Source organism: Scophthalmus maximus, chromosome 4 (assembly GCF_022379125.1).
Source record: "Scophthalmus maximus strain ysfricsl-2021 chromosome 4, ASM2237912v1, whole genome shotgun sequence".
NCBI classification, from domain to species: Eukaryota; Metazoa; Chordata; class Actinopteri; order Pleuronectiformes; family Scophthalmidae; genus Scophthalmus; species Scophthalmus maximus.
Window position 1 is genome coordinate 17209363 of NC_061518.1, and position 25638 is coordinate 17235000.

General features: G+C 42.5%; 1 protein-coding gene across 4 annotated transcripts in view; it reads left to right on the plus strand.

The window, feature by feature from the left end:
• The first annotated feature begins 243 nt into the window (after positions 1-243).
• LOC118302636 (MAM domain-containing glycosylphosphatidylinositol anchor protein 1) overlaps positions 244-25638 on the plus strand; it is a 149342-nt gene continuing 123947 nt past the window's right edge. For 2 of the 4 annotated variants that reach the window (XM_035628939.2, XM_035628942.2), the window contains exons 1-2: positions 272-852; positions 1922-2011. In XM_035628939.2, the coding sequence (XP_035484832.1) occupies positions 1945-2011 (67 nt within the window). In that variant the 5' untranslated portion in view covers positions 272-852; positions 1922-1944. Of the gene's footprint in view, positions 853-1921; positions 2012-25638 lie in introns of all 4 variants that reach the window. The other 2 variants (XM_035628940.2, XM_035628941.2) reach the window with 2 other exon arrangements.

Genomic DNA, 25638 nt, shown 5'->3' on the forward strand with positions numbered 1-25638 from the left:
CTCCATTCGGCTCCATAACAAACACGTCGTGGAGCTCACGAAAAAAGAGTTGGAAAGGTATTTTAGAGTGAGATAGAGAGAGTGAGAGAGAGAGAGAGAGAGAGAGTGAGAGAGATAGAGAGAGAGAGAGAGAGAGAGAGAGAGACTGTTCTTCTGACAACCTGTTCAGTGCGGAGCTGAGAGCTCGAGCGCATCTATGTGTAGAATCCTCTGTCCTCCCTCCTCCTCCTCCTCCTCCTCCTCCTCTTTACAGACAGGGGCGGTCGTTCTCAGTCTGCTCACATATTCCACTTGGCCGGCATCTCCCGTCGACCACAGACACAGCGCTGATTGACCGCGGAGGGAGCTCGTCCTCAGAGCGCATGATCGTGTGAGTAGAGGGGCTTCACTGTAGAGACTGTCAGAGTCAAAACCACTTCAACCACGCCTGTAAGAGTAAAGAAGGCTCCACAGACGAGACTGGCTCTGTAGGATTTCGCCCAACTAGTCTCGCTTGAGTTTTTTCCAAAAAGGGAAAGTGCTTTTATTTTAAATTTTCTTTTTTTTCCAAGCAGAGGGACTCTGGAGTCGAGCGGCCGCCCGCCCGTTCTGTGCGTAAAATAAAAGTTTGACGCACCACGGAGGTTCTTCGCGGTGTCTCATACCCACTGTGCGCTCCGGGGGTCGTGGAGCTCACAGCGGACGCCCCACCGGAGCAGGATTTATAAAAAAAAACTTTTCAACACATCTCGTGGAGAGGTTGTGAGGCGGACCGGAACAACGGAGAGCGGAGGAATCCTCTTCGCGGAGCCGGGAGGAGAGCACGCAGCGCCGGGGGCTCTGACCCAAAGGACGGAACACCTCGGAGACAAGGTAGAGAAACAGAGACTGTCTTTTTACTTTGCATCTCACTCATGTGCATTTTTTTTTAGATAGTATGTGCATTTGAGGACACGAATGAGAATTAATTTTTTTACTCAGTTCTGTCAAAGTTGATCCATGCAATCAGTGCGCCCCACTCATGTTTGTCTTATGCAGACAATAAAACGATCTACTTGTATGTCAGTGTTTCATGCTGACATTAATGTTGGTATTTAATCACAAAATGAAACTTCGATGACGGAATAATGCAACCAGTCAGTGCAGACGACTCGGGGCCATTATACAAATACCAAGGGCCAGATGTCGGAGGGGAATCCTCATGTTCGGTCAGAGGAGACGCAGACGACGGTCCATTAGCCCCTGACTCCAGCTGCCTCTCATCCCTCCTCCCCGGGGTCCCCATGTGAACTGCGCAGAGAAGTGAGATCCCGTATGGATTTTAAAATGCTGCGTTTTAAAGAGGATGCTTTAGTTCCTTATTTTTTTTTTTTTTTTAATAAGTCGACCTATCACCCCCCATTCACATAGCCTCTGCGGTGTCACTATGGATCCTTGTATTGATCCGAAGGAGAGGCAGTGTGCGTAAGTGTACGGGTGTCCGAGGTGCGTGACCCCACTTGTTGTGTCTAAATCCTCTGTGTGAATATATACGTGCAGCCTAAAAGCTTAGTTTCCCCCCGTCCTGTCCACACCTGCCCACCTGTGCCTCAGTGCGAGAGAGAGAGGGGCAGAGCAGACGAAGTGAGGTCACGATAAACAGCAATCCTGTCAATCTCCGATCCCTTTACGCACGGTCCTGCGTGCGTAAGCCTCTGATAATCCACGATTTTGTGATTGAATTACCTTTAAGTTGGAGGTATTGGCTGCGCGCGGCCGTGGGACTCGATTGCTGTGTCACATATTTCCACCACGGCTTAAGGGGGTTTGGAGGAGACTGGAGCTGAACACGAACACCCAGTTGAAAGTGTCTCCTCGCCTCTTGTTTGTCACATGCGTTTGAAACGGCCCCTACCCCTGTGTGCCTCTGTTTTCACCTCTGGCCCCCTTTCTTCTTCCTCAGGTTATGACGGAACTGAGCTGAACATGGAGCTTTACTGGATTTTGTTATTTTCTAGTGTCTGTCCTCTTGCCTGGGGCCAAGGAGTTTACGGTAAGATATTTTACAATGAATCCCTTTTAAAACATCAATGCAAGCTTTATTAGTGCGGCGGACTGCAGCACTCCATTGCAGCAACAGTGTTAATGAGTTCAATTATGAGCCCCTAACCATAATTAAGGGCTTCTCCCATTGTCCGCCTCATACAGTGTGATTCACTGTTATAGGAGCCGGTGTAATAACTGGCCTTTAAACTATACTGCATGAAAAGCTTCAGGGAGATCGACAGCAAATGAACTTGAAAGGGGAGATATTACTTCTTAGATGTCACAGGAGGAAGCTGGGAAAACATCCAGCTGTGAAGTGGAGGGGAAACCCTTCCATGGTAAATCCGGTCTTAATTCCATTTCTTTAAAGCTGATATGAATCTTCATGGTGTAATACACATTGTAGGGCCAGTACGGATTAGTGCTTTTATTACACAAAGTGTGATATAACTTCATTGTTTTATGGTTCATGGTTATTACAGCATGGGGGGGGGGATTAGAGTGGCAGAGCTCTCTGCAACGCGGATCGTCTTGTTACAGGTTAAACGGGACAGTCGCACTGAGGCTTCTTGAGGATGAAGCGGTGATTTGTATCCTCTTAAGGCCGTCTCACTGTACTACAAAGGCTCAGTTTCTTCAGCCACAGGCACCCAGCCAGACGTGCATCTTCTCCCGTCCCTTCGGGGCGAGGCGAAAGGAAGCGAAGCACACAAACTGAGCTGTCAGCTTTGATACATTTTGATTCTGATGTCTGAAGGCATGTGGCAGCCATTGAAAACGAGGTCTGTTTAGTCATAGTAGCATAGACTGGCGTTGTCATAAGCAATCGCAATCGTTTGCCGTCACACACCCAGAAATGCTGACAAGCTGAAGCATATCGGCCCGTGTACAAGTCCATGCTGCCTGACCGGGCTCGTACTTCACACTGGTGCCGGGACGTCAGTATCAGGGTGAATTGTGACCATCTCACATGGACGGATCTGAAGTGTTTCCTTATGTTTGACAAAATTCTAATGATTAGATTGTTCCCCTTTCAACGATGCTCTGCAGACGGCGACAAGTGCTGGATCAGAGCTTGAGAAGTTAATTTTCTTCTACCATTGTTCTAGGATTTTATTGGATATATCAAACCTGTGAAAACTTACCTGAGTTTTACTCACATCACATCAAGTCTCAGCCTTTTTCTTTTTTTACAAAGCTAGGATATGTGTTTTTAACACACCATCATATTCTTCCTAAAATATTTTCGGCATATACATGTCAGATTGTTTACAATTTAAAATCTTTCAGTGCCAGTGGTCATTTTCCCTCTCTGTGTTAGTTTTTTTTCAATCACTTGACTCCTCTGATCTAGTTACGCCGTCCTGCCGAAGGATCTCATCTCCACTTTGCCCTTGTGCATTCTTGTCCCCATTTATTTTTTTCATAATAACTGCATGAAACAGTTTGGGCTCTCTACAGGGTGATATACTGATTACCATGAAGAGTTTGTGCATGTTTGCCTCATGGGATCCGTCACAAATATGCACTGGGCTGAAGCAAATAGTCATGCAGACGACGCCAGTCATTTAGACTACAAGGGAATTTATTGTTTTAAAAAAAAAAAAATGTGCAACAGCCTTTCAATTGCCGCTGAGGGAGGAAAAGTCCCAAAGCTTTGTGGGAATAATACTGGCCAGCGTTCACATGCAGGCCCCACGTTCCCAGGTGGACGGTGTGGTGGTGATGCTCAGCTGTGCGTACCTGTGTGACAACTGTTTCATCATTCTCTCTAAAAGAGAGTCACTCAGAAAGAACTAATGGTTTCACAATTTGCCCAATTGTGGTAAACAACGCGGGTAAGGGGAATTTGGCGAGAGAGAGCCAATGAGTCTCGGACGCTCATCCGTTTGCTTGCTGTGCACGCAGATGCGCATGAAATGGTTCCCCTCACTTTGGAATTGTTTAGCACTTGCCGTAGCCGACAGATGCGACTCACTGTCCGTCGGGAGCCGAATGGTGAAAGCGTGCCTGATTGATGTCAGCGCTTTGGACGGCTTGTGAGGCTCATTTACTGTAGCCTTCTCTGGGGTGTGTTTGGACGTGTGCGTTTCTGTCAGCTCGAGCTTGCGAGTCTGTCCGCGCAGGCGTTGTCTATGTGAGCGTGGGTTCATGTGCCAAATACACTAATGTGAAGCAAGTGTGTGTGTGTGTGTGTGTGTGTGTGTGTGTGTGTGTGTGTGCACATGCACAAATGTCGTGCGGCAGACACACTTGTCTTCCCACCGCAACAGTTTGCTGGATCAGCAGGGACTCGTGGATCAGTCACTGTTTCTCTCGCAGCAGTGTAGTATTGATTGTACGTCTGTGAATTTTGAGAGGCTGTCAAAGCGCTTGTAACACCTGTCCTTCAAACAACAATTGGACAGAGAAGTGTGCCAAGGAAGTGCGTTGCTTTACTTAACTGGAAAAAAAAGGAAAAGCGGAACTGCCACAGCAAGAGTCCTCCCCTCTCCTCCACTACTTTTTTTTATGGGGGGGGGATTAGCTTTTTACATGCATCTCCATACGCTGATCATAAACATCCCTGCCTACACACACACACACACACACACATGTATAAAATGATTTTCAAGTTTCATTTAATCTGGATATACTGTAATCCTAAACATTACAAGCATGATGTGGCATTCACACGCACCGAGCCTCAACATACTCAGGGATTAGAGGAGGCTCAGAAGAATCCGAGGCAGTCTCACAGGACGTGACTCACCCTCCGAAATGTACCCGTGTCTCTCCAACTTTGTGTTGCCGTGTCACATCGCACTCTGTGCGAGCATCAGAGTTCACAGGGACACCAAATTATTGATTGCTTGACAAAGTCACACAAGAACCATTAGCTGGTGCTGTAGACGGAATCCAGACTGCATTAGCCCGCGATATGATGCTTCATTATGTGCTTGTTAACAGGAAACTTGAATCAATGATTTAGCTTCACAGCCTTTGAGCATTTGTAGTTGAGGCCTTGCCACTGGCTATAGTCCAAAGCACTACAATAGATGCAGAAAGTGAAAGGAAAGAAAATTAAATATGCCGAAATTGAACACAAATGTATCACTTTGAAGATGTTGCCCAAGGAAGAATGAAAGGTTTGGAATATGTTTTAAGTTTAGTATTATAGGAACACCCGCCGTTTGAGCATCGTCTTACTGCGGAGCCGTACTCGCTGCAGTATATTAGCCTGCCACGGCACATGTGTGGAAATGCGGTGACCTAGAAAGCGATCACTCCAGGTTTAACCGGCCCCGGCCACTGGCCTCCCCGGTGACTTTCCCTCTTCCTCTTCCCACATCAGCACTTTTTTTTTGTTTGTTTGTGTCTCTTTCACGTCTCTTGGTGCTGGGTTTATTTTGGATGCTGAATATTGCCCTTTTCTAATAAGCATCCATAATTTATTGTTGGCTGCCCGGGAATGGAGCAGAGGAAGCGGCGAGGCGCTGATAGGAAGAGACTGAAGCATTAAAACTGGAGATAATGATAAACTTTTTACCTCCCCCCTATCTGACACCTGCTGTCTCCTCCTACTCTTTACCTCATTATGGGGACTTGCTTTTTGCCCCCACAAGGAGGACAAATCCCCATAATGTGACCGTGTTAACAGATTAAGGTCCCCATTACTTGAGTAACACACACACACACACACACACACACACACACACACACACACTCACACACACTCACACTCACACTCACACTTTCCTGATAACACACCCTTTCCACATTATTTGATCAGTAATGTCAGTGAGTGTTGGGTGGCCTTTCTTTCTTTATCATGTTTAATTAAAGTCCTTAGAAGTTAATTAGTGGTGCTCAAACTGCTGTCCAAATGTCCAGATGAAAAAGATGGATAGATAGATAGATAGATAGATAGATAGATAGATAGATAGATAGATAGATAGATAGATAGATTCAGTGGTGAGCTATTCTTTGCACAGGACTGGAGATGATGGGATGGCAGGATTGGGGAGCCGATGGATGTTGACAGCTGTCTGTATCCTCTGTGCTGTCTATCAGATTCTCCTTCACTCACCACAATTAACAATTTAAAGTCGGGATGTAAAATAGTTTAACTGTTCGAAGCAAGCCGCGTATCTGCTTGCTCCCCTTCCACTTGTGCTCCCCTCCTCTTTGTCTCCCTGTCCCTCCCCCTCTTTGTATCTGTCTCCACTCATCTCTGTCAGTCTCTGTGATCCTTTCCCTCCTGCTAAAAATTTTAGTCCACACGCCGCTTTAATTATCTCCTCTTGCTCTCATTTTATATCTCGCGTCAACTAGGGTCCTTGGTGTAGCAGTGTATCCACCGCTGCCTTCGTCTCAAAAGGGTTGTGGCATGAGAACCTTTGCAGCCACATTACAGTACCCAACGTTTTTTGTTTCGATGCTCACTCCACTCTTTCTTTGCCATTTTTTCCTCCTCTCCTTTTCTTTCCTCTCCTATTTGTTCTCTGTATGGCTGACTGGATATTAAAGCCTGACAACGTTTCTATTACCCTGCAGGTCAGCAACGGCGCCATAGGCGTATGGCCGAAGTGATATGTTGACTGTGGTTTACACTAGCCCCGCCACCTTGGGGTAAAGGATAAGAGTAACGTCCTGGGAGGTCTGATTTATCACCCTTCCTCCCACCAGTTACACCCTGAGCCCGGGGTGGGCAAAAGGCTGCGGGTAGAGGTGGGCAGCTTGGCACGCTGGTGCCTCGAGCGAGCTGGAACGGTATTTATCTCCTTAGAAAGTGTAGTCGTCAGGACTTTGTGTAAGAAATATGTATTCAGGTGTAAGCTGTCTCCCTGCCTCTCATCAGCTAATATATTGGCAGTGGGTGGCATGCTACTTAAGCCTTTTGTTTTTCATAGAAGAGTTCATTTCAATGTTCTTTTTAGACGGGAGTCTATACTCTATTTTATGATAATATGTGCTGTGAAATTTGCAATTTTATGGAAAAATTTAACATTTTGAAAAAACATACTTTTTAGCTTTCTCGCAGAGCGTTAGATTAGAACACTGACACTGCACCACTGTAATGTCTGTAAATCAATATGAATCTGGGACCAGCAGAGGATTAGCTTAGCTTAGCATAAAGAGTGGAAACAGCTTGCCTAATTAACATGGCATATCTCATTTACTATACTGAACAAAAACAGAATAAAAAGGAAAAAAATAAAGGAATTTCTTTTACAGGGGTTATGTGATGGACAATTTCTTGGCCTGAACCAGTAACTTTTCTGGAGTCTCTGCTGGTTGCCTGGCAACTGTTCCCAGCCAAGAAACTGCCCAGTACATTACCCATGAAAGAAAAAAGAAAAAGAAGAGAATTGTCATTTCTACACTTAAAATGTATTTTTGTATTTATTGTACATGATTGACATGAGAGTACTATCAATTTTCACATCCAACTCTTACTTTCTAAAATGTCAAAATATTAATTTAAGATCTAATTTTTATTTTAAATTATAAACAATTTCATCGATGATGATTATTTACTGTCAGCCTGTAAAAATACACACTTTGAAAGTACTTGAATCACTGTCCTCTGTATTTATTTTGCATAAATAAATGCAGATTGACTGACCAATTCTACTTTAAATATGAAAGCATAACATTTTTCAAATTTTAAATCAATTGTAGAAGTTTATTTAGGAGGAATGGAATGTCCAGGAAATCACTGCAGGCTCCAGCAGCACGTGTTTATGATGAAGGGATTTAATTTATTTACTTTTTGCCCACAGAGCATCACGTTACCTTCCTTCTACCTCTTCATTTGTGCTTCTTTTTTCATGCCCTTGTGTTTCACTCTCTCTCACTCAGTTCCTGTTCATGCAGCTCACATGCACGGTCACACGCGTGAAAGCCCACGCACACATTTTCATATGCACGTACATGCGTGTGCACAAACTCCTCTCACAGTATTTACCTTAAAGTGAACTCCACCAGATCATTACCTCACTCTCACCCACTCTCATCACACACACACACACACGGACACACACACACACACACGGACACCCCCCTCGTTGGATGAAAGTGGTCCAGGGCATGTAAGGACCATGTGGCTGCCCTGTGGGTTGGAAAAACTGTCAGGGAAACTTCACTTTCTCCTCTGTACCACCGCCACTCTTTCAGACATCATCAAGCACCTCTCCCTGGCTCCGCTTCAGGAGCTGATAGACACATTTGTGTGTCTGCGCTTGTGTCGTTCTGTGCAATTTTGGGAATTCAGAGCAACTTAATATTTAATATACTGTAGAGGCTACAATGACAAAGCTGCTTGGAGTGAAGGTGTGTTTTGGTATGTCCTATTTTGTGATTGGTGTGCATCAGGCTTGATTTCTGGTGTTTTGAGAGTTAAGGAATAAGGGCTACTGTGTGTGTGTGCGTGTGCGTGTGTGTGAGAGGGAGGGAACATTTGGCGTCTAACTTATTCACGAAGGCGACAGGACGGTTGTGAACAGCGGTGAGAACATGGCTTACATCAGAGACCGTCTGCCTCCTACCGCACTTCCCTCACACTGTCACTCTTCTTCTTCATTCCTTCTGTTTCATCCTTCTCTCCTTTGTCCACAGCACTCAAGTCGTCCCTTGGTTTCATCCTTTAAAAAGAAACAACTTTTCATTTGAATATGTCAGGGTTTATTTTTAGGGTAATTATTTCTAGATTATTTTTTTTTATGCGATTAGAGCATCCTTCAAATTAAAGGAGCTTTACTCATGTTATGATACATGTACAAATACTCAGCTTGGAGCAGTTATTGTGTCTGACATTATCTTTCCACAAAGATGTTCAATTATTTGCATGTGGAACCTTGATTGATTTTTAATGTCCCTCAATCATTCTCATCTGTACATGTCTTAATTTGAGGCTTCCACTGTCCGTGATCACGTACAGTGGTTACCAAACAAGTACAGTAACAATGAACAAAACACGTTTGACAGAAGGGAGATCTTAAGTTTGACCAATTTTCATCAATCTGGCAAATCAGTGGAAAATATGCTCGTTCACTTCAGTGTTCTCCTGAACATAGCAGCCTGCGTCGACTGAATACGAGGAAAAACAAGTGATGAAAAGAAACAACCAGGACTCTGGGAAGTTTTAAACCTCAAACTCTGGATGTTGGGAAGTCTGAATTATGTTTCTTTAGAAACTTAATTCAATGAGCAGAGTGATCCATCAGCATTACATTGAATTTACTGATCATTTCAAGTCTAGAGACTTCACGACAGAAGAACTCATGTTCATTAGTTCTGCAAATAAATCTCACATATTTAGTTTAAGGTAATGACAGAATATTAAGTGAGGCTGCTTAAATGCCGTGTGACACGCAGTGCATCATGCACAGTACAAACCCTACTTTCACTAATGTGACTTCGACTTTTGACACTTTGCAAGTGTTTAGGTGTAAATCTCTGCAGTGGGTCTTTGAAATCTTTGCAATATTGTTGAGTCACACTTGGCAAATGCCAGGATTTCACAGTGTGCTCTGTGCCATGCATACGGGAAGCTGTTGTCGCTGCCTGTCACTGCCTTCGGCATAGACATATATTGATATGTCACGTTATAGAAAACCCGCACATTGCTACTGACTACCTGGGAAAACCTGATCGTACAGTCATGCTCTGACTGAACGACTGGGAGGAGACACACGCCGCACTCGGCGCGGCGTGTGTCTCCTCCCACATTTGCTCTGCGTCTCCCTGTGGTGTGCGCTGAAAAACCCCCCAAACAACAGAAAAACAACCACAGCTGCTGGAGTTGGTCATGTCCAACTAAACTTTCTGACAGCAGGAAGGGATCAACACTGGAAATCTATCTTCTGCTCCGACACACGTCTGGCCTCAATAATTCAGCGCTGCGTGCCGCTTGGAGAGCTCGCCCTCTCCCCCTCTTCACCGCACGTTCACCCTCTCAGACTTGCTCCCGCTCAGTGGCGATCCCCTCCCTCTACCCCTGCACACGGCGCTTTTCAGTCAAATCTTCTGGCTCTTTTAACGTCTGAAATGTTGAGCTCGTTGCTCTCACACTCTCCCGTCTTCCTCCATGCGTCCCAGCTGGCTCAGAGGAGATGGGGGTATAATCTGTCGGATGTGTTGAAAAGTCCCCATGTTGTCAGTGTGGCAATTTACCTGCCACCGGCTCCACATCCTGATCCCTCTCCTCCACCTCCCCCTCCTCCACCTCCTCCTCCATTCTGTCTTTACCCATCGACAAAACTTTTACCTGTCAGAAAAGATGTCCCTGTCATCTTCCTCTCTTCCCTTCTTCTCTCCTCTCTCTGATCCGTTGTTCCTTCCCAGCCATCCACACCTCTCCTTAACATGTCAAATAAAATGTACCCATTCGCTATTTTACATCCTCTTTCTGTGCTAATTCTGTTCCTTACTCCAAACCTTTAACAGATTTGCCCCTATTACTCTCCTCGTCACTTTCCTTCCTTGTTTACCCTCTCCCTCTTTCCTCTCCCTCCCCCCTTTTCTTTATATCCAGCAAGTTTCTCCTCCAAAGCCCTGTCATCTTTGTTGCTATCATCCGCGAATTCAGTGGCAAGCATCCACCCACCTCGCCACTTACTGCATATATAGGACATAGCGCACACTGTCATTAAAAACTGCAGGCAGGCTTTGGGAAGCAGGGGTTGAGGGCTCACACTGCGGAGCGAAGAGATAGCCTGGGCTAGCAGCAACCTCACCAAATGAGGCCAGAGGGAAAGGTGCATCACGAGGAAGGGTGGTTAGATTTGGGTGAAAGTAGGTCAAACAAACAGGAGGCCGAGGATTTTCACTGTGAATGAAATGTCATGTTGTTGTATTCGTTCGAGACAAGTGTAGCTGTAACCCTGGCATGAATTTGTCATTCACAGAAAAATAAGAATACAATTATCTTATTGCCTAGTTGGAGTGGCTAAAGGTTATTTATTATTTTAGTTATTTATCCATTACCTCAGCTATTCATTCTGACTCACTCTGACTCTGCACACTTCCTAACTAGTGTTCATGCACTCTCAACCTCAGCCCATAGTGTAACAACTGACTCAAGTTGGTGAGTCAATGTGCCGTCGGCATATTGCAGCTGATAGCTGGGAATCTTCCACCTACACACAGATATGTGGGTATATTTTTGGCCACATAGTGGCATGGCAATGTTGATCTGTCGGTCAGTCGACCACGGATGTCCATGGAATATGATACACACAGTTAAGATGCCCTGTGGATGAATCCTAAAGACTTATTCAGTTAGTTATTCTGTAACTTCTCAATGATTTGAGAGGTCAGAGGTCAAGGTCACGTCCATCCCATTCTTGTTCACGCGATATATCAGGCATGCTTGGAGGGAATTTCATTACATCGGGCGCAAACGACCACTTGGATGAACTTATTTACAATTTGGCCAAATCAAATCAAATTTATCTTTAGAGCACATTTAAAAACCCCAACAGTTGACCAACGTGCTGTACATTAAAAGTAGCCCAGAACCCAGAACAAACAAAACAAAACACGATAAAAACACAAGGACCACTTTCACAGACGAAAGATTGGGAGGAACAATCGTTACACTGAGTTGAAAGCCAAGGAGGAGAAAAGTGTTTTAAGACGGGATTTAAAGACAGGAAGTGCAGGGGACAGTCTGACGCGCAGAGTCAACTCGTTCCAGAATTTGGGGGCTATAACCACAAATGCACCACCTCCCCTTTGCTTCAACCTGGACCTGGGGATGACAAGAGGCAACTGGTCAGCAGATCTGAGTGACCTTGATGGGACGTGGGGTTGTAAGAGGTCAGATAGATCATTCTGTGGTCAAAAGTCAAAGGTCACGGTCACTGTGACCTCACAAACATTACTCAAGAACTCATGCGATATGACAAAAAATGTAACACAGATATCTAATCTTGTGACAAGAGGAAGTGATGACATTTGACGTTCAAAAAGGGCAAAGGTCATCGTCATTATGCCATCTTAATGTTCCGTGAAAGTTCTTTTCTGGGCATTATTCAAAACCATAACTCAGGAACAGAAGGGAGCTGCGACCATATTTCCAACAACTTGACTCTTTTCTGTCCAGTTTAGCAGAGGCTGATCTTTCCATGTTCTCTCTGGTGACTGCAAATACAAGCATTTACCCCCTGCTTGGGATCCAGCACTGTAGCTAACGGAAGCCACTACAAGCATGAGAATGTCAGGGAAACCACAACATTATTTTAGTCCAGTACAAATGAGATCTGCTATATCCAGATGCATGAATGAGAGAATTATTTCAAAATCAATCACTGTGTTCCCTTTGGCTGAGTAATGATGTTATTCCACTTAAAAGAAGAAGAAGAAAAAAAGAAATCTCCAGGCATCCTTCATTTGAGGAGGAGGAGGAGTTGCTGTCAAGCAAGATAAACTATCAGGTACATTTCATATACGTCAGCTGATCTAATGGGCAGAATGCAGACAGTAGCAACGGTGTGTTTTCTGAGCGGCTGTGATTTACATATTATATGACAGCATTTCTGCATTTGAAGTGATGTAAAGAGAAACTGGAGTTACATAATTCTAAGTATGCAACTGTGTTTCTCTAAAATGCATCACCTCATTTGTTTGTCAGCACCTTTCTACTGGAGACATCAACACATTTGGATAAAGCAGATCTGACTGATCTAACAGAATTTTGACATTCAGTAAAATGTCTTGGATCGGGCTTATTAAATAAGAGAAACAGGACACATGGCAGCGAGCGAGAGAGGGAGAGAGAGTGTGTCATAGCGAGAATGACATTGAAAAGGGCAGCGCAGTTGAAGGAAGAAAGGCTTCTCTAGTCAGACTGACAAGGGGCTCTGAAAAGAGAACCAGAGGGAACAAGTCAGCATGACAGAGCAAAAGAAAATGGGTAGAGTGCAACCTAACTTTAGTTTTTTGTGTTTGCCCAAATCCTATTTGGCAAGTTTACTTTACTCAACATTTTTTTTACCTTTGTCCAGTTGAAAGATAAATCCAACCAACTCACCAACAGCCTAATCAGAAAGGGTTTTGCCATCGTAGGGATTTGAGTTAATTGAATAAATTCGGTTTCCTTTTCTGTAACTATGGTGGAGTTTGTTGGTCTTGTCCATTTTGTTTGCTGTAATTTGCCACCAGACCAGGAAAAAATCAAAATAATAATTAAAAAAAACACACCTGAAAATCTTAGTTCAGCTTGTGTATGAAGCAGGGCTTTAGCTGACTATTTTTTTCACTATCCACAAATCTCATCACAATTTCCCATAGTCCAGGATTACTTCTTCAGGTGTTTCTTTAAATCAAAAACCAAATATAATCAGTTTAATATAGTAGAATATTCACATGCAGCCAGTGACGTTTTGGCAATTTTAGAAAAATAAACGTCGGCAATTAGCAATCAATTCATGGGCTTCTTATTTAAATTCCAACTTTTGCCGTGAGGATTAAGCTTTTGTCAATTTATCATTTCTTGGGTTGGTTTATTAGATGTCAACATACCTCGAAGCGTAAACACAACAGTGCAACTATACTGTAAGAAGTGATATGTGTTGGCTTAGTTTCTTCAGCTTTTATCAGACTCTTTCATCCTCCTTTTCCCATTTCTGCATTTCTGCTGAATATCATTCACTGATAAGTCCACATTCCTCTTCTCTCTTCCATTAGTCTTCTCTTTCTCACCTCACATTCGGGATATATACACAACAGGACTAAGTGAATACAGCAGTACAGATGAGGCTTTTGTCCGTCCTAACCCCCCCCCCCCCCTTTTTTCTTCTTCTTCCCTCTTTGTTTTTCCACATCCTGATTACTCACAACAGGTTTTTCTCCTCGGCTGTACTCTTTCTTTTACTTTCATTCTATCTTTCGATTCAAAGTCTTCATCCATTTGGAGTTCATTCTTCATGCTTCCTTGTTTTTAATCTTTCTTCCTCGCCCTCTCTATTCTCGCCTCCAGCGCCCTGCAATGCAAACACAACCTGTTCTGAGGGGAAGTGAATTATTGAAGCCACCGCTGCCATTCCCTCTGTGCAGAAGTGAGCTGCAGAGGAAGCAAGGAGGGCACGCAGGGAGGATGAAAGAAATGGGGAGGATAGATTTGTAAGGACAAAGGCAGGATGGGGTTCAGGGTGCAAAGATGCAGAGAAATGTAATTTTGTTCACACCGTCTCTACACTGTGCAACAGTATTTAGAGCAGTGAAGAATAAGTGTCAGGCGGAACAAGTATGGGACATAAGAAAATTGCTTCTGCTCATCATATGGGCCCAAATATATACAGCATTCCTGTAGACTTGTACTGACGAGACTACGGACTTGGTGTCATTACACATTTAACAGCTTCTCTCCTCATCTTTCTATCATTCCGTTCTTAAACGCTCTGTAGTGTTTGCATGTGGTCACTTTAAGCTCCGCCTGGCCAATAACCTCCATCACTCAGGTAAGGCAGCCTGTTTTTAGCCCGGGACCAGGGATGAAAAGGTCCCAGGTTTCACGGTAAACCCTTGTCAAATTCTAGACAGCTAGTAGTGCGGTTTCAAATCTTGATTTACCAGTAAAACCGCTGTTGATTACGTGGTGATTTGGTTGAGACTGTCCAACACACAGGCGTGCAGGCAAGGAGGAAGAACCGGCAGGCACCCACAGCAGTGTTGGCAAATTGCGTGCGTAAAAAAATATTGATATTTTTGGGTTCACGTACAAGGAAAAATAAGATATTTTGCATGCTTTCTTTTCAGTTATCGAAAAGCCCGACCACACTGAAACTACTTCTCCCATAATAGATATGAACGTCGTAATTGGTAACCGTGGGATTTCATGTTCATTTTCATGTTCCCTTAACATGCCGACTTCTCTAATTGCTGCTTTTTCTTTGTCAGTGAAAGGCTTTGAATCGATGCCCAAGAAAATATATGTTTTTCATTGGTGCCAAATTTAATTGAAAATTGTTGCTCGGTTTTGGAGCTGATGCTACCCCCTTTAGAGGTTTGTGATCATCCAGAGATTTAAGACGAATGATCTTATGATGGAAGGGAGGGGGTTGACTACATACTGTATACTTATGGCACTAGACATGCATTAGTTAACAGGCATGAACTAAATCGGTTAGTTGTTTTTTAAAATGTTGTTCCAGACAGGTGTTACGTTGTAAAGAGCAGTGAGTGAGCACAGTGGGTCGTTTCCTTTTCATCAGTGATTTGCTTCATGAGCCAAAATGGCTCCGTACCCTCCAACCCGAGTCCCTCGTGCATTCACTGCTAATTACTGCTACCCACTACATGACATGAGGCGAAAAGCCCGAGCAACAAATCACGACGGAGAGATGAATTATGTTCTGATAAGCTGCGTCTGGGTTTTATCCTTTAAAATTTAAGCAATATATATTTTTATCTAGATCTATACTGATCTCATATGTGACCTCTCTGGAATATAATTGACAGAATTTCATCATAGCGATGGAGAACTCTATCCCTGCGATAACCTAGAGTAAAGTTAGAGAGGGTAGAATGTATATATCCAGTTAAATATTTTATTTGTTATATTTTATTGTCATTTAATTTTTTTTAAATGCTATTGGTAAATTCTCTTTTCATATATATCTTTCTGAAAACGAAATGTTAGTTATCGTCTGCTGGTTCGGTCCGTCTCCAAGGGAATGAAACCTCATTATTTGAAGGGGTTCTACAGCTAAACTGAATTTCAAACTTCAAGCCAACCACTCGTATAGAGAGATCAATATTGTACACTGTTATCAGATTATTATTACTATGCCAATCATACATAAGTCAGGGACTTTCATCCGTGTGATGCTGCATTTGCAATGTGTTTCCATCACTGTGCCACTCTTTATCACACTTGATGTGTATGTGTGTGCACATTCAGGTGCTTATATTACACCTCCCTCGCTTTCACCCTCCCTCTGCTGGTAATTACATCATCTGACCTATAACCAATGTGCAGATGTGTTGCATCATTTGTTAATATCTGATCTTGATTAAAAGTTATCATGGCTGCATACTTCACACAGAGACACACAGGAATAAATATATGTTTCCCTTCTCTCAGCGTGGGGGAATTATGTCTCCCGATCTGTCAGATGTTATTCTAAATGTTGAGTGATCAACATGATTCTTTCTTGGTGTTGTAAATAGGAACACAATTGGTCTGGCACCAACCTAACTGCAAACTGAGGACGTTAACACAGCTGGAGTCATTATCAAGTTTCTGTAAATTCCACTGAACTAAACTTTCAACTCCCCCTGAAAATACCTTTGTGCTATACCGAAATGATGGAAAACAATGTGGCCATTGCAATGCGGGGGCAGTGTGCTCATAGTTCGAGGCTCTATGGCATCAGAATTTAATTACAGAGGTCACTCAACGCACTTTGCATTTCTCACAGCAGTCACAATATGAAATACTGAATATAATAAAAATAAAATACAGAGCAAAATAATGAGCTGTGATGAAATCTCTGCGGCAGAGGACAGGAGACAAGAATAACGTGTCGGGTAGCAGAGCCCACCGATGAAACTCAATCTGAACCTGTCGGCCACAGTAAAGTGTCTTTGAGGTTAGATTTTCTCTTTGGCTGTCTTCTCACGCTGCTCAAAGTTGAACTGGGACAGATGTACCAACCACTGGGGAGGAGCAAATATGTCGCTACACCGGGGAACTGATCACAGAGCAGCCATTATCAGGAGCTGCACGAGATGACAAGGTCAGTCACGTGCCGTCTTCTTGGCTGGCTGTCTTAAATACAGCTTCACACACTTAAAGGGAGGTTTTAAGGACATGCCTTTTATAGGACACATTTTCAATCATCTCCCACCCCCCCCCCCCACACCTGATGACTAAAAGCTAACCATCAGCTTTTTGTTTTGTTTATTATTATTCTGCTATCTCATTATTTTATTTAATTGTAAGTTTTCTTCTTTTATTATTATTAACATTAACATTTCACACCTTTTTGAAGATCAAAAGTCTTCTCCTACCTCATGGCCTTATTTCAATTCATGTGACTTGTGAACCTCTGTGTCTTCTCAATAGTAAGTAAACAGTATCATTTAAATTGACAAATACATTTTAAAAAAGCAATCAAAAGAAAATAGGAATCAAATCTTGTTTTGATTTCTATTGATGTGTAAAAAATTGACACTGAAATATCCCTATCGTGTCGAGTATGCAACAGACCAAGAGCTTGGTTGTATTCTATTCAGTTTCTTGTTCTGATTGCCACACATGCAAAAAACAAACACAGTCACTAATTATTGGTTATTTTCCTCATTGGTGCATGTGGTAGTTGATAGTACTGTTATCAGAGGGGCGCGGTATGGTACTGTAATCCTGCTGCTTTCTCAGTGATGAAGGACTTCAAAGGGCAATGGCTGATTTTCTTTCACTCTGAAGGACAGACAGTGTGTGTGTGTGTGTGTGTGTGTGTGTGTGTGTGTGTGTGTGTGTGTGTGTGTGTGTGTGTGTGTGTGTGTGTGTGTGTGTGTGTGTGTGTGTGTGAGTCAATTGCCACTCTCTGGACCTCACTTTGATTGCTTTAGGTTTGGACATCTGCAGAGATGTGGTTTGCACTTCAGAAAATGACTTAACCGGGACATTGTTGCTGATCCTCCAGAGGGGAGGAGATATTTTAAATTATGGGACGGGGTTTCATTTAGGATTCATGAAAGGTGAGGTAAGGCCAGGGGTGAGGGATGTATAGTATCTGTGAGGTAATTTCATGTAAAGAGGTTTGGGAATGAAGGAAGGTCAATAAAATTTCCTAATGTGTGTTTAGTTTTTTTTTAATGCCTGACATTTATTTGCACACCCACGCACGCATGCGCACACACACAGGACTCATTCCATAAACTGAATATTAAATTAGCTGTGGTTTACTTGCAGCAGTGTTTCATAAAAATCTGGCATATTGACTAAGAGGATCACACACTTACAACACACACGCTCACTGTACACACAGGACGGCACACCCCCACCCACACACACACACACACACACACACACATTATTGAATGGGAGCAGAAGGTGTTCTGTGGCCTGCTGTGGTTGTAATAGCCTCATTATTCATTGGTGCGCTCCGCTTATGCACTGAACAGAGCCAAAGTGAGTAAAACCACAACCTATTATACACATGCACCACAAAAACACCAACAAACACACACGTGAGCGCGCAGCTGTGTTTCCATCACTTCGGAGGACATTACATTTGCTTAGAATTATGCTAAACATTACCACTACTTGCCTAATCCTCACCTTAATTGACCAAGTCTTAACCCTAAAATGTAATGAGTTACATTACGGGTACGTGATTTTGTCCCCAAAAGGATGTAAAGTCCCCACAATGTATCCTGGAGATGACATGATATTGTTGCTGTTTTCACCATTTTATTCTGTCATGTTCAGTTGTTGACTACCCGGGCTGCGGTTTCCCCGAACCCATCACTTCATATTCTTGTGGGTACATTGTGATTGGCCACCGAACAACCAGTCAGGATTGACCTCAGATTGGTTGATTTTGTGAAACAAAAAAAACAATGTTGAGCAAGTGCAAAGGCAAACTTGAGCCCACACAGAGTGTAGAGGTTGAGAGGGAGAAAGAGAAACTGTGAGCGCGTTTCTTGTTAAGGCTTCCAGGGTAAAAAGTAATCCTGAGCTTTAATTAATCCATTTGTCAGTTATTTCATCTGTCTGTGTGAAAGTCATAACCCTTCTGTTTGTGTGACTTTGATATTACAGCTGTTACAGTGTGCTGGTGGTGTGGCTGGAAGAGAATTTAGACTGAAAGCGATTCCAGCTGTTCATTATCCTGATCGTCATATATGGACATGTACAGTTATTGTGTTCATAAAATATGCTTATTTAGTGGCTTGGTGTTTGGATTGTGTTTAGTGTAAGTTAAAATGCTTGTTATGTGTGTTTAGCCGAGCTCCATTCTCTGCATATGCTGTATGGCTGTATTGCTACATGTTTAGCATAACTATATATGATTGGTTTCACGTGACTCACGGCCTGATGTTTTAAGATTTATATCAACATTTTCTTTCACATAATCCAATGTGTTTTGAAATATTTCATTAGTGCACAAAGTAGAAGAGTTTGTTTGACCAGTTATTCACAGGAATAAAATGAATTAGCCCCAGTAACTAGTTTGGTAGAGAGGGCAACCAAGCACTTTGTGGTGTTGAAGGAAACCTCCATCTATTGGTTGGAAATTGGACACAGTATCAAAGCCGGCTTTGGAAGACATACCTGGAAACATAATCATCCTTCCCACTTACTTCCCGATGGACTTTTGCAGTTGTTTAATAGCATCACACCACTTCAACCTTTGTGGCTGAGAGAGGACGGTCATTGTTGCCTGACATCTGGTAGAGGTTCCTTTTTTCAAGAAACTTAATCAGAATATTTAAGCATTTGCACAAACATCCAACGGTGTCATTTCTTTCTGGTGAAGAAAGTCTCGTCAGAACAGTACTCGGACTAATTGCTGAAATCAATCAATTTTGTGTAGGTCACTCTTTGTTTGTACTGCCATTCATGCTGAAATCAAAGGAAGTTGACTTGTTCCATAAGACAAAGGGTTCAGGTTGTCACTGAACTTCTGCGTTGCTCTTGAAGAAACCTGATGGTCTTGCCATTGTTGTCTTGACCTTATTCAGTGTATAGACAGTCGGAGCAGAGCAGCTTAGCTAATTAACTCTCCAAATGGGACTTAATCAGATGCCAAGTGTTCTAATAAAAATGAAAGTCACAGGGAAAAAGGCTGGCTCCACAGGGGGATGGACAGGGACATGAGAATGTGTGTGTGTGTGTGTGTGTGTGTGTGTGTGTGTGTGTGTGTGTGTGTGTGTGTGTGTGTGTGTGTGTGTGTGTGTGTGTGTGTGTGTGTGTGTGTGTGTGTGTGTGTGTGTGTGTGTGTGTGTGTGTGTGTGTGTGTGTGTGTGTGTGTGTGTGTTTGTGTGTGAAAATGATTGGATGCAAAATAACATTTTCTCAGCAACAGTAAGGTGTGGAAAGTCTCTCTTGCCACAGATGAAATTCATAAAAAAGGCACTGGTGTATCTGTATCCGAGAGCTACATTGCGTAGGTAAAGGTCTTTGTGTCAGAGCGTTGATGCTGTTGGCACTCATCCGTAAAATGAGCTGCAGGAAGTGTCCATTGAAACTGAAAATTTCAGATTATTCTCCTCGATGGGGTTGTGGATTTGTTAAAACGTGAGTGGAGGGTTGGTCCTGATGACCTGACATTACCTCCCTCATTCCAAGTTGACAATACAATAAAAAGATAGGTAGTAAAGGATTACAATATTCCTATTCACCTCACTTTAAGTTGAAACTGCAATATTGCATTTCATGGATTTTTTTAAAACTGTAATACGTGTGACACATTGTGCATTTTCCCTTTTTCTGTTGTATTTACATGAGATATATTTTTCAGCATGTTCGTGCCAGGAATCTAAGTGGGCACAGTCCAGCATTTACTGTGGCTAAATTCTGACAGATATGATTTTTCACTTCAAAAATACATCACTTTTAGTTCTCAAATTCTCCCTCCACCAGTCGAAATGGCTCAAAAAGGAAGCGGCTAATTGACAAGGCTGTTGTTGCTCCGAGCAGAGCTCCGAAATGCGTTTTACCGCAGAAGTAATGACCATTAATCGAGAGACAATGACCTCTGTGATGACTCCATTTTCAAGATGATCCGCTGAGCTAGAGAATGAGCTGATAATGGGCGAGAGAGAAAGACAAAGAGAGACTAAGTAACTGAAACAGAGAGAGGAAGAAAGAGACGGTGGAGGTGTTATAACTCTGTAGGGTACGGCTCGGTGCCTGTAAGGGTTCATATCAAAAACTGGAAAATATATGCTTGAGTAAGTAGATTATGTGTGTGCACGTGATCATCTCTCTCCCCTCCTCTTTGCGTGTGAATATTTCATAGGTTCATGGTGTGTTAAGCATGTGTTGATGAGAAAGCGTGTTTAAAAAGGAAAAGCACTGACAGTGGTGCTTATGCACCAATCGCGTGGAAGCAAAAAACTCCTCAGAGTCCTGATTATTATCGATGCAGGATGAATATTAACGTGAACATATCTTCTCCACTGGGGTTTCTTTGCTGCACCCTCCAGTATGTTAAAATGGTTAACATTTAGTCAGGCAAAATAATAACTGTACATTTTTTTCTTTCAAGTTTGAAATTACATTTGCTTTTATTCTATAAAATGCCTTTTTTTTTTCTTCCATCAGAATTTGTAGTGGTTATTTGGTGTTAAAACGGTCGAGCAAAATTGCATTTCCTTCGCCGTTGTCTCCATGGTGATATAAAACTAGTTGAAGTCAAAAGCGTATGAGTACTTATATGCTTGCAATTTTAAAAATCTCCTATTTGCAACCTACAATAAAATAGTCTTACTCCATTCTCTCTCCTCTTTTTCCTCCTCTTCCATTCTCCAGCCCGCCTCTCCTCCTCCCCCTCCTCTCTTGCTCTCTCTCCTCCATTCTTTCCCAGTCTTGCCTTTTTGTACCTGTTGTATTCACTGCCAGCCACCTGCCATGCATATTTATTATCCTCAGCTGTCTTGCCTCATCCAGCATGTTGCGGCATGTGAGAGTAAATCTTCTCCCTCAGCCTTGTCTACTGTCGTGGGCAACACAAACACCTATTATTTACGCTGTGATTTATTTATCTATTAAGTCTTTTAACTTTTTGCTTACATCCATTTCCCAGGGAGGGGAGGATGGCAGGGCTGATTAATTGCGAAGAGGGTATCCTGTGACCAGCTGACACACAACACACACACACACACACGCAAACAATATCTCCTTCAAGTCATTTGCAAAGACAGTCGCTCACATGTATGGTCTATCTAACTGGTCCATCTGAATGTTAGATCTATGGACTTCACTGTATTTTTTACCAAAGTTATGTTTTTATATGATTTTATATTTACCTGTACTGCATCTGCAGTGCACATTTTGTTTAATATTTCTGTATGTTTAAGGATTATTTTGTTATTTTTACCCATCTCTTTGGGACTAAATGATGCGTTCGACGAGTGATTAACTCAAGTAGACACTTCAACATCAGATCTCATACCGGGTTTGCTTATAAGAGAAAAAAATCAACAGAAGAGAAGAGAGTTTTGTTTTTGTTTTTACTCAATTTATATAATTTTCATTATAATGAGAGTTATGTGTCCGAGCGAGCACACAAAGGCATCTCAATGAACTCTATTCTTAAGTACATTGTAATGGAGTAGTAAATAAACAGTAAAAATTTGCACACACACACACACACACACACACACACACACACACACACACACACACACACACACACACACACACGCACGATGAGCTTGAACTCTGAGTGCAGGTGAACTCCGCTTTCCTCCTTGAGGTTCCCTTTGGAATTTCATTACCTGTACTCGGTGCTTATCGATCCCGTTATATACACTCGGCCCAGCAGCTGCTAAATTATTCAGTCTGGTTAAATAGGGCTGTTCCATTATTCAGGAGCGTGGCACAGTGTAATTAATATTGTAGAGATATGTGACAGGCTGGGTGGCATTTCACTCTGTGACAGTACACTGGGCGTTCACGACTTTTGCATTCTCTACTCTCCGCTTGTCTTTGTCGCCGTCTTTTCTTCTCTTCCTCGTTCTTGCCTTTCTTACATCCTCATTTGTTTCTTTTTGGGGGGATTTTCCTCCCTGTTGCTCAGTTTAATTTTCTTACTTCCCTCTCTACTCCTTTTTACTCTTTCCCTTTTTCCTCTTTCCTTTTCTTGTCTCTTTATTTCATTTTCTTATGCCCCCCCGCCCCCCACACACACACATACTCGTCCCAGCTTCTTTTGCTTGTGTTGAAAAGTTGGTTGCGAGTCCCAAACAGTGTCTTGTCTCTTATCTTTTCATTCTAAAACAGTTCTCTTCTCCTTCCACAATGACCCATATTGTGCTGCAGTTCTTAAGATGTGACAATATGATTTTGCATGCTCCGTCACTCATGTTGCTGTACATACAGTACAAAAATTGAACGAAAATAGCTACAGTACGTTCCACTGTATCTCCTACTCATGACAGTGTTCTTTAAGATCTTGGTGTATGCATGCATACCTCTGAACAATGTGTAAGCATCTTTCATTACTACAGCGAAGTACTTGCATTACTGCTGTCTGGTCGTTACCAAAACGTATACACAGAGGTGTGGTGCTAATTGTACAGGAGCTCACCCATGACTCACACAGGTAAGTTGCGGCTCGTACCAAAGGTTGTTCCTACCATGGCAAGTATAGACGCATTAGTCAACTACACCAGACCACTTGATCAAATGTTAGTCGGATTTAATGATTTTTTTTCCTCATGTTGAGATGTTATACGTGATGTTACCTGGCAGTCAGCAAACTTCCAGCTGAGTAGTATTAGACAACACCATGGATGATGTGGTTGCGCATCAAACACTAAAGCAGTTTGTGTTTTGAATTACTTCATTTACTCCCCTGAACAAATTAAGTCACATTCATAACATCATTATGTAATGAGTGGATCTTCAAGTGCTCCATAAAATGTATGTGGATTTAATTTAGACAACGGATATTTTATAGATATAAGAAATATAATATTTCCATGCTTGGAGAAAGTGTTGCTGCTGCAAAAGCAACACTTATATACACTTATATATATAATAATCTGAAGGTCAAAGTTCACCAAAGCTGAACTGAATGCAGAAATTGTTTGGAACCGTTTGAATGGATTGATGGCACCATTAAATGTCACCATCTTCAATGCTGCTGTGCCTTTAGGCCGTTAGTCATATTATTGGCTGGTAAAAAAGGGGTTGTAGGTGAGTTTATTGTGGAGTTACAGCATAATACGTATTTATACAAGTTTGCGTTGTAACCAAGAAAACACACACACACACACACACACACACACACTTGCTGCCATTCACAACCGTAAGTTGAATGAGACAGCCTGCGTGGCCTTCATGCAGCCAATTAGGAGCCATCTCCTCTTGCTCTCATCAACGCTCCTCCTCCACACTTGTCAGAGTTCTTTGACAAAACAGGAGAGAGGAGACTTCAAAAGACGCTGTTGTCTTGTTTTTTTCCCCCACTTCTCTCGTTCTGAAACCCAGAGTGAAACTACAGAGGTGCTGGGATGACAACACAGAGCTCAAAGGGCCTGATGCTGTGTGTGTGTGTGTGTGTGTGTGTGTGTGTGTGTGTGTGTGTGTGTGTGTGTGTGTGTGTGTGTGTGTGTGTGTGTGTGTGTGTGTGTGTGTGTGTGTGTGTGTGTGTGTGTGTGTGGGTGTGGGTGTGCGTGTGCGCACTAAAAACACCGATGGTGGGTTTAGCCAGATGTTCCAGCAACAGGTGGTGGTCATTGCAGGCAGGCAGGTCCATATAGTAACAGTGTGGATCTATTAACATTGTTGTCAGTTCATGTCTTGTTATTTGATCTGTTCCCGTATATATATATATATATATATATATATATATATATATATATATATATATATATATATATATATATATATATATAATTTTATTTTTTTCAACATTTGTCCTTTCTTTGGCTCTCATTATCATTCCCTCTCTTGTCTCTCTCTTTGTCAATCTGTCACTGTCTTACTACCCCCCGTCCTTGGGGGGTTGAGTCTGACTGTTCTCAGATGCTAGTTAATATTTAATTTGCTGTTAAATAACACAGTGTCGGTGAGTCACTGTCTGTCTTTCAAAAGTGTTTTGTTGGAGAGCATATTTGTTTTTTGTGGCTTATTCGGCAAATTTGGGAAATATAGTCTTTCATCCTTTAAAATAATGCCTCAGCAAAACATGACAGCAGCCTAGGCCATAGGCTACCAAACCATAGTTTAAAAAAAACCTACCGTAACACGAATACTGCTGCAACACGTGCTTTGCCGCCCTTACCATAACAGACACAGTGTTCTAGAGGTGGCTACGTTTGACGTGTTTTCAAAGATAAAGAGACAGACAGAAGAAAAATAGGAAGGTGAAAATACTATATACTATACGTGATTGTTGCAAAACAGTCAATACTCAATCTCGGTCAATACTGTCTGTGAGGAGAAGGAAATTCCAAAGTGACCTTGGAGAGAAAAAAAACACAAATACGTCACCACCATCATGAGGTCAGTTAAAAAGCACCGATATCCATTTTTACTTTGTCTTTCAATTGGTTGCACATTGTCTCTCGGTAAGCCCATGATTGGAAGTGATGTCTCCCTCCCCAATGGGTTTTGTGGCTTACCGTTTATTGCTGTTAGCTAAGTCGATATCTGATGCATCGTCAGTTGGCAAATAATCCGTTGGGATCTCTTTCTGTCGTCGGTGTCACTCTCTCTGCATGGGATTACATTTAGCTGATATATGTTATCCTCACATACACCAAATATGTCACGGAGGACACAGACGGTATCATGTTGAAAGACATCTAACACACCTGCAGCAGACAGACAGACCGACATGAATAACTTTCAACTCTGTGAAACTTTTTAAGTCTTTATTCTGCTCAGGTTCTTCTCTTTGTTGAACAGGCTTTACTCTGTCTGAAGAATGTTAAAGGTATATCTAGCTAGACATTTTTTCCCTC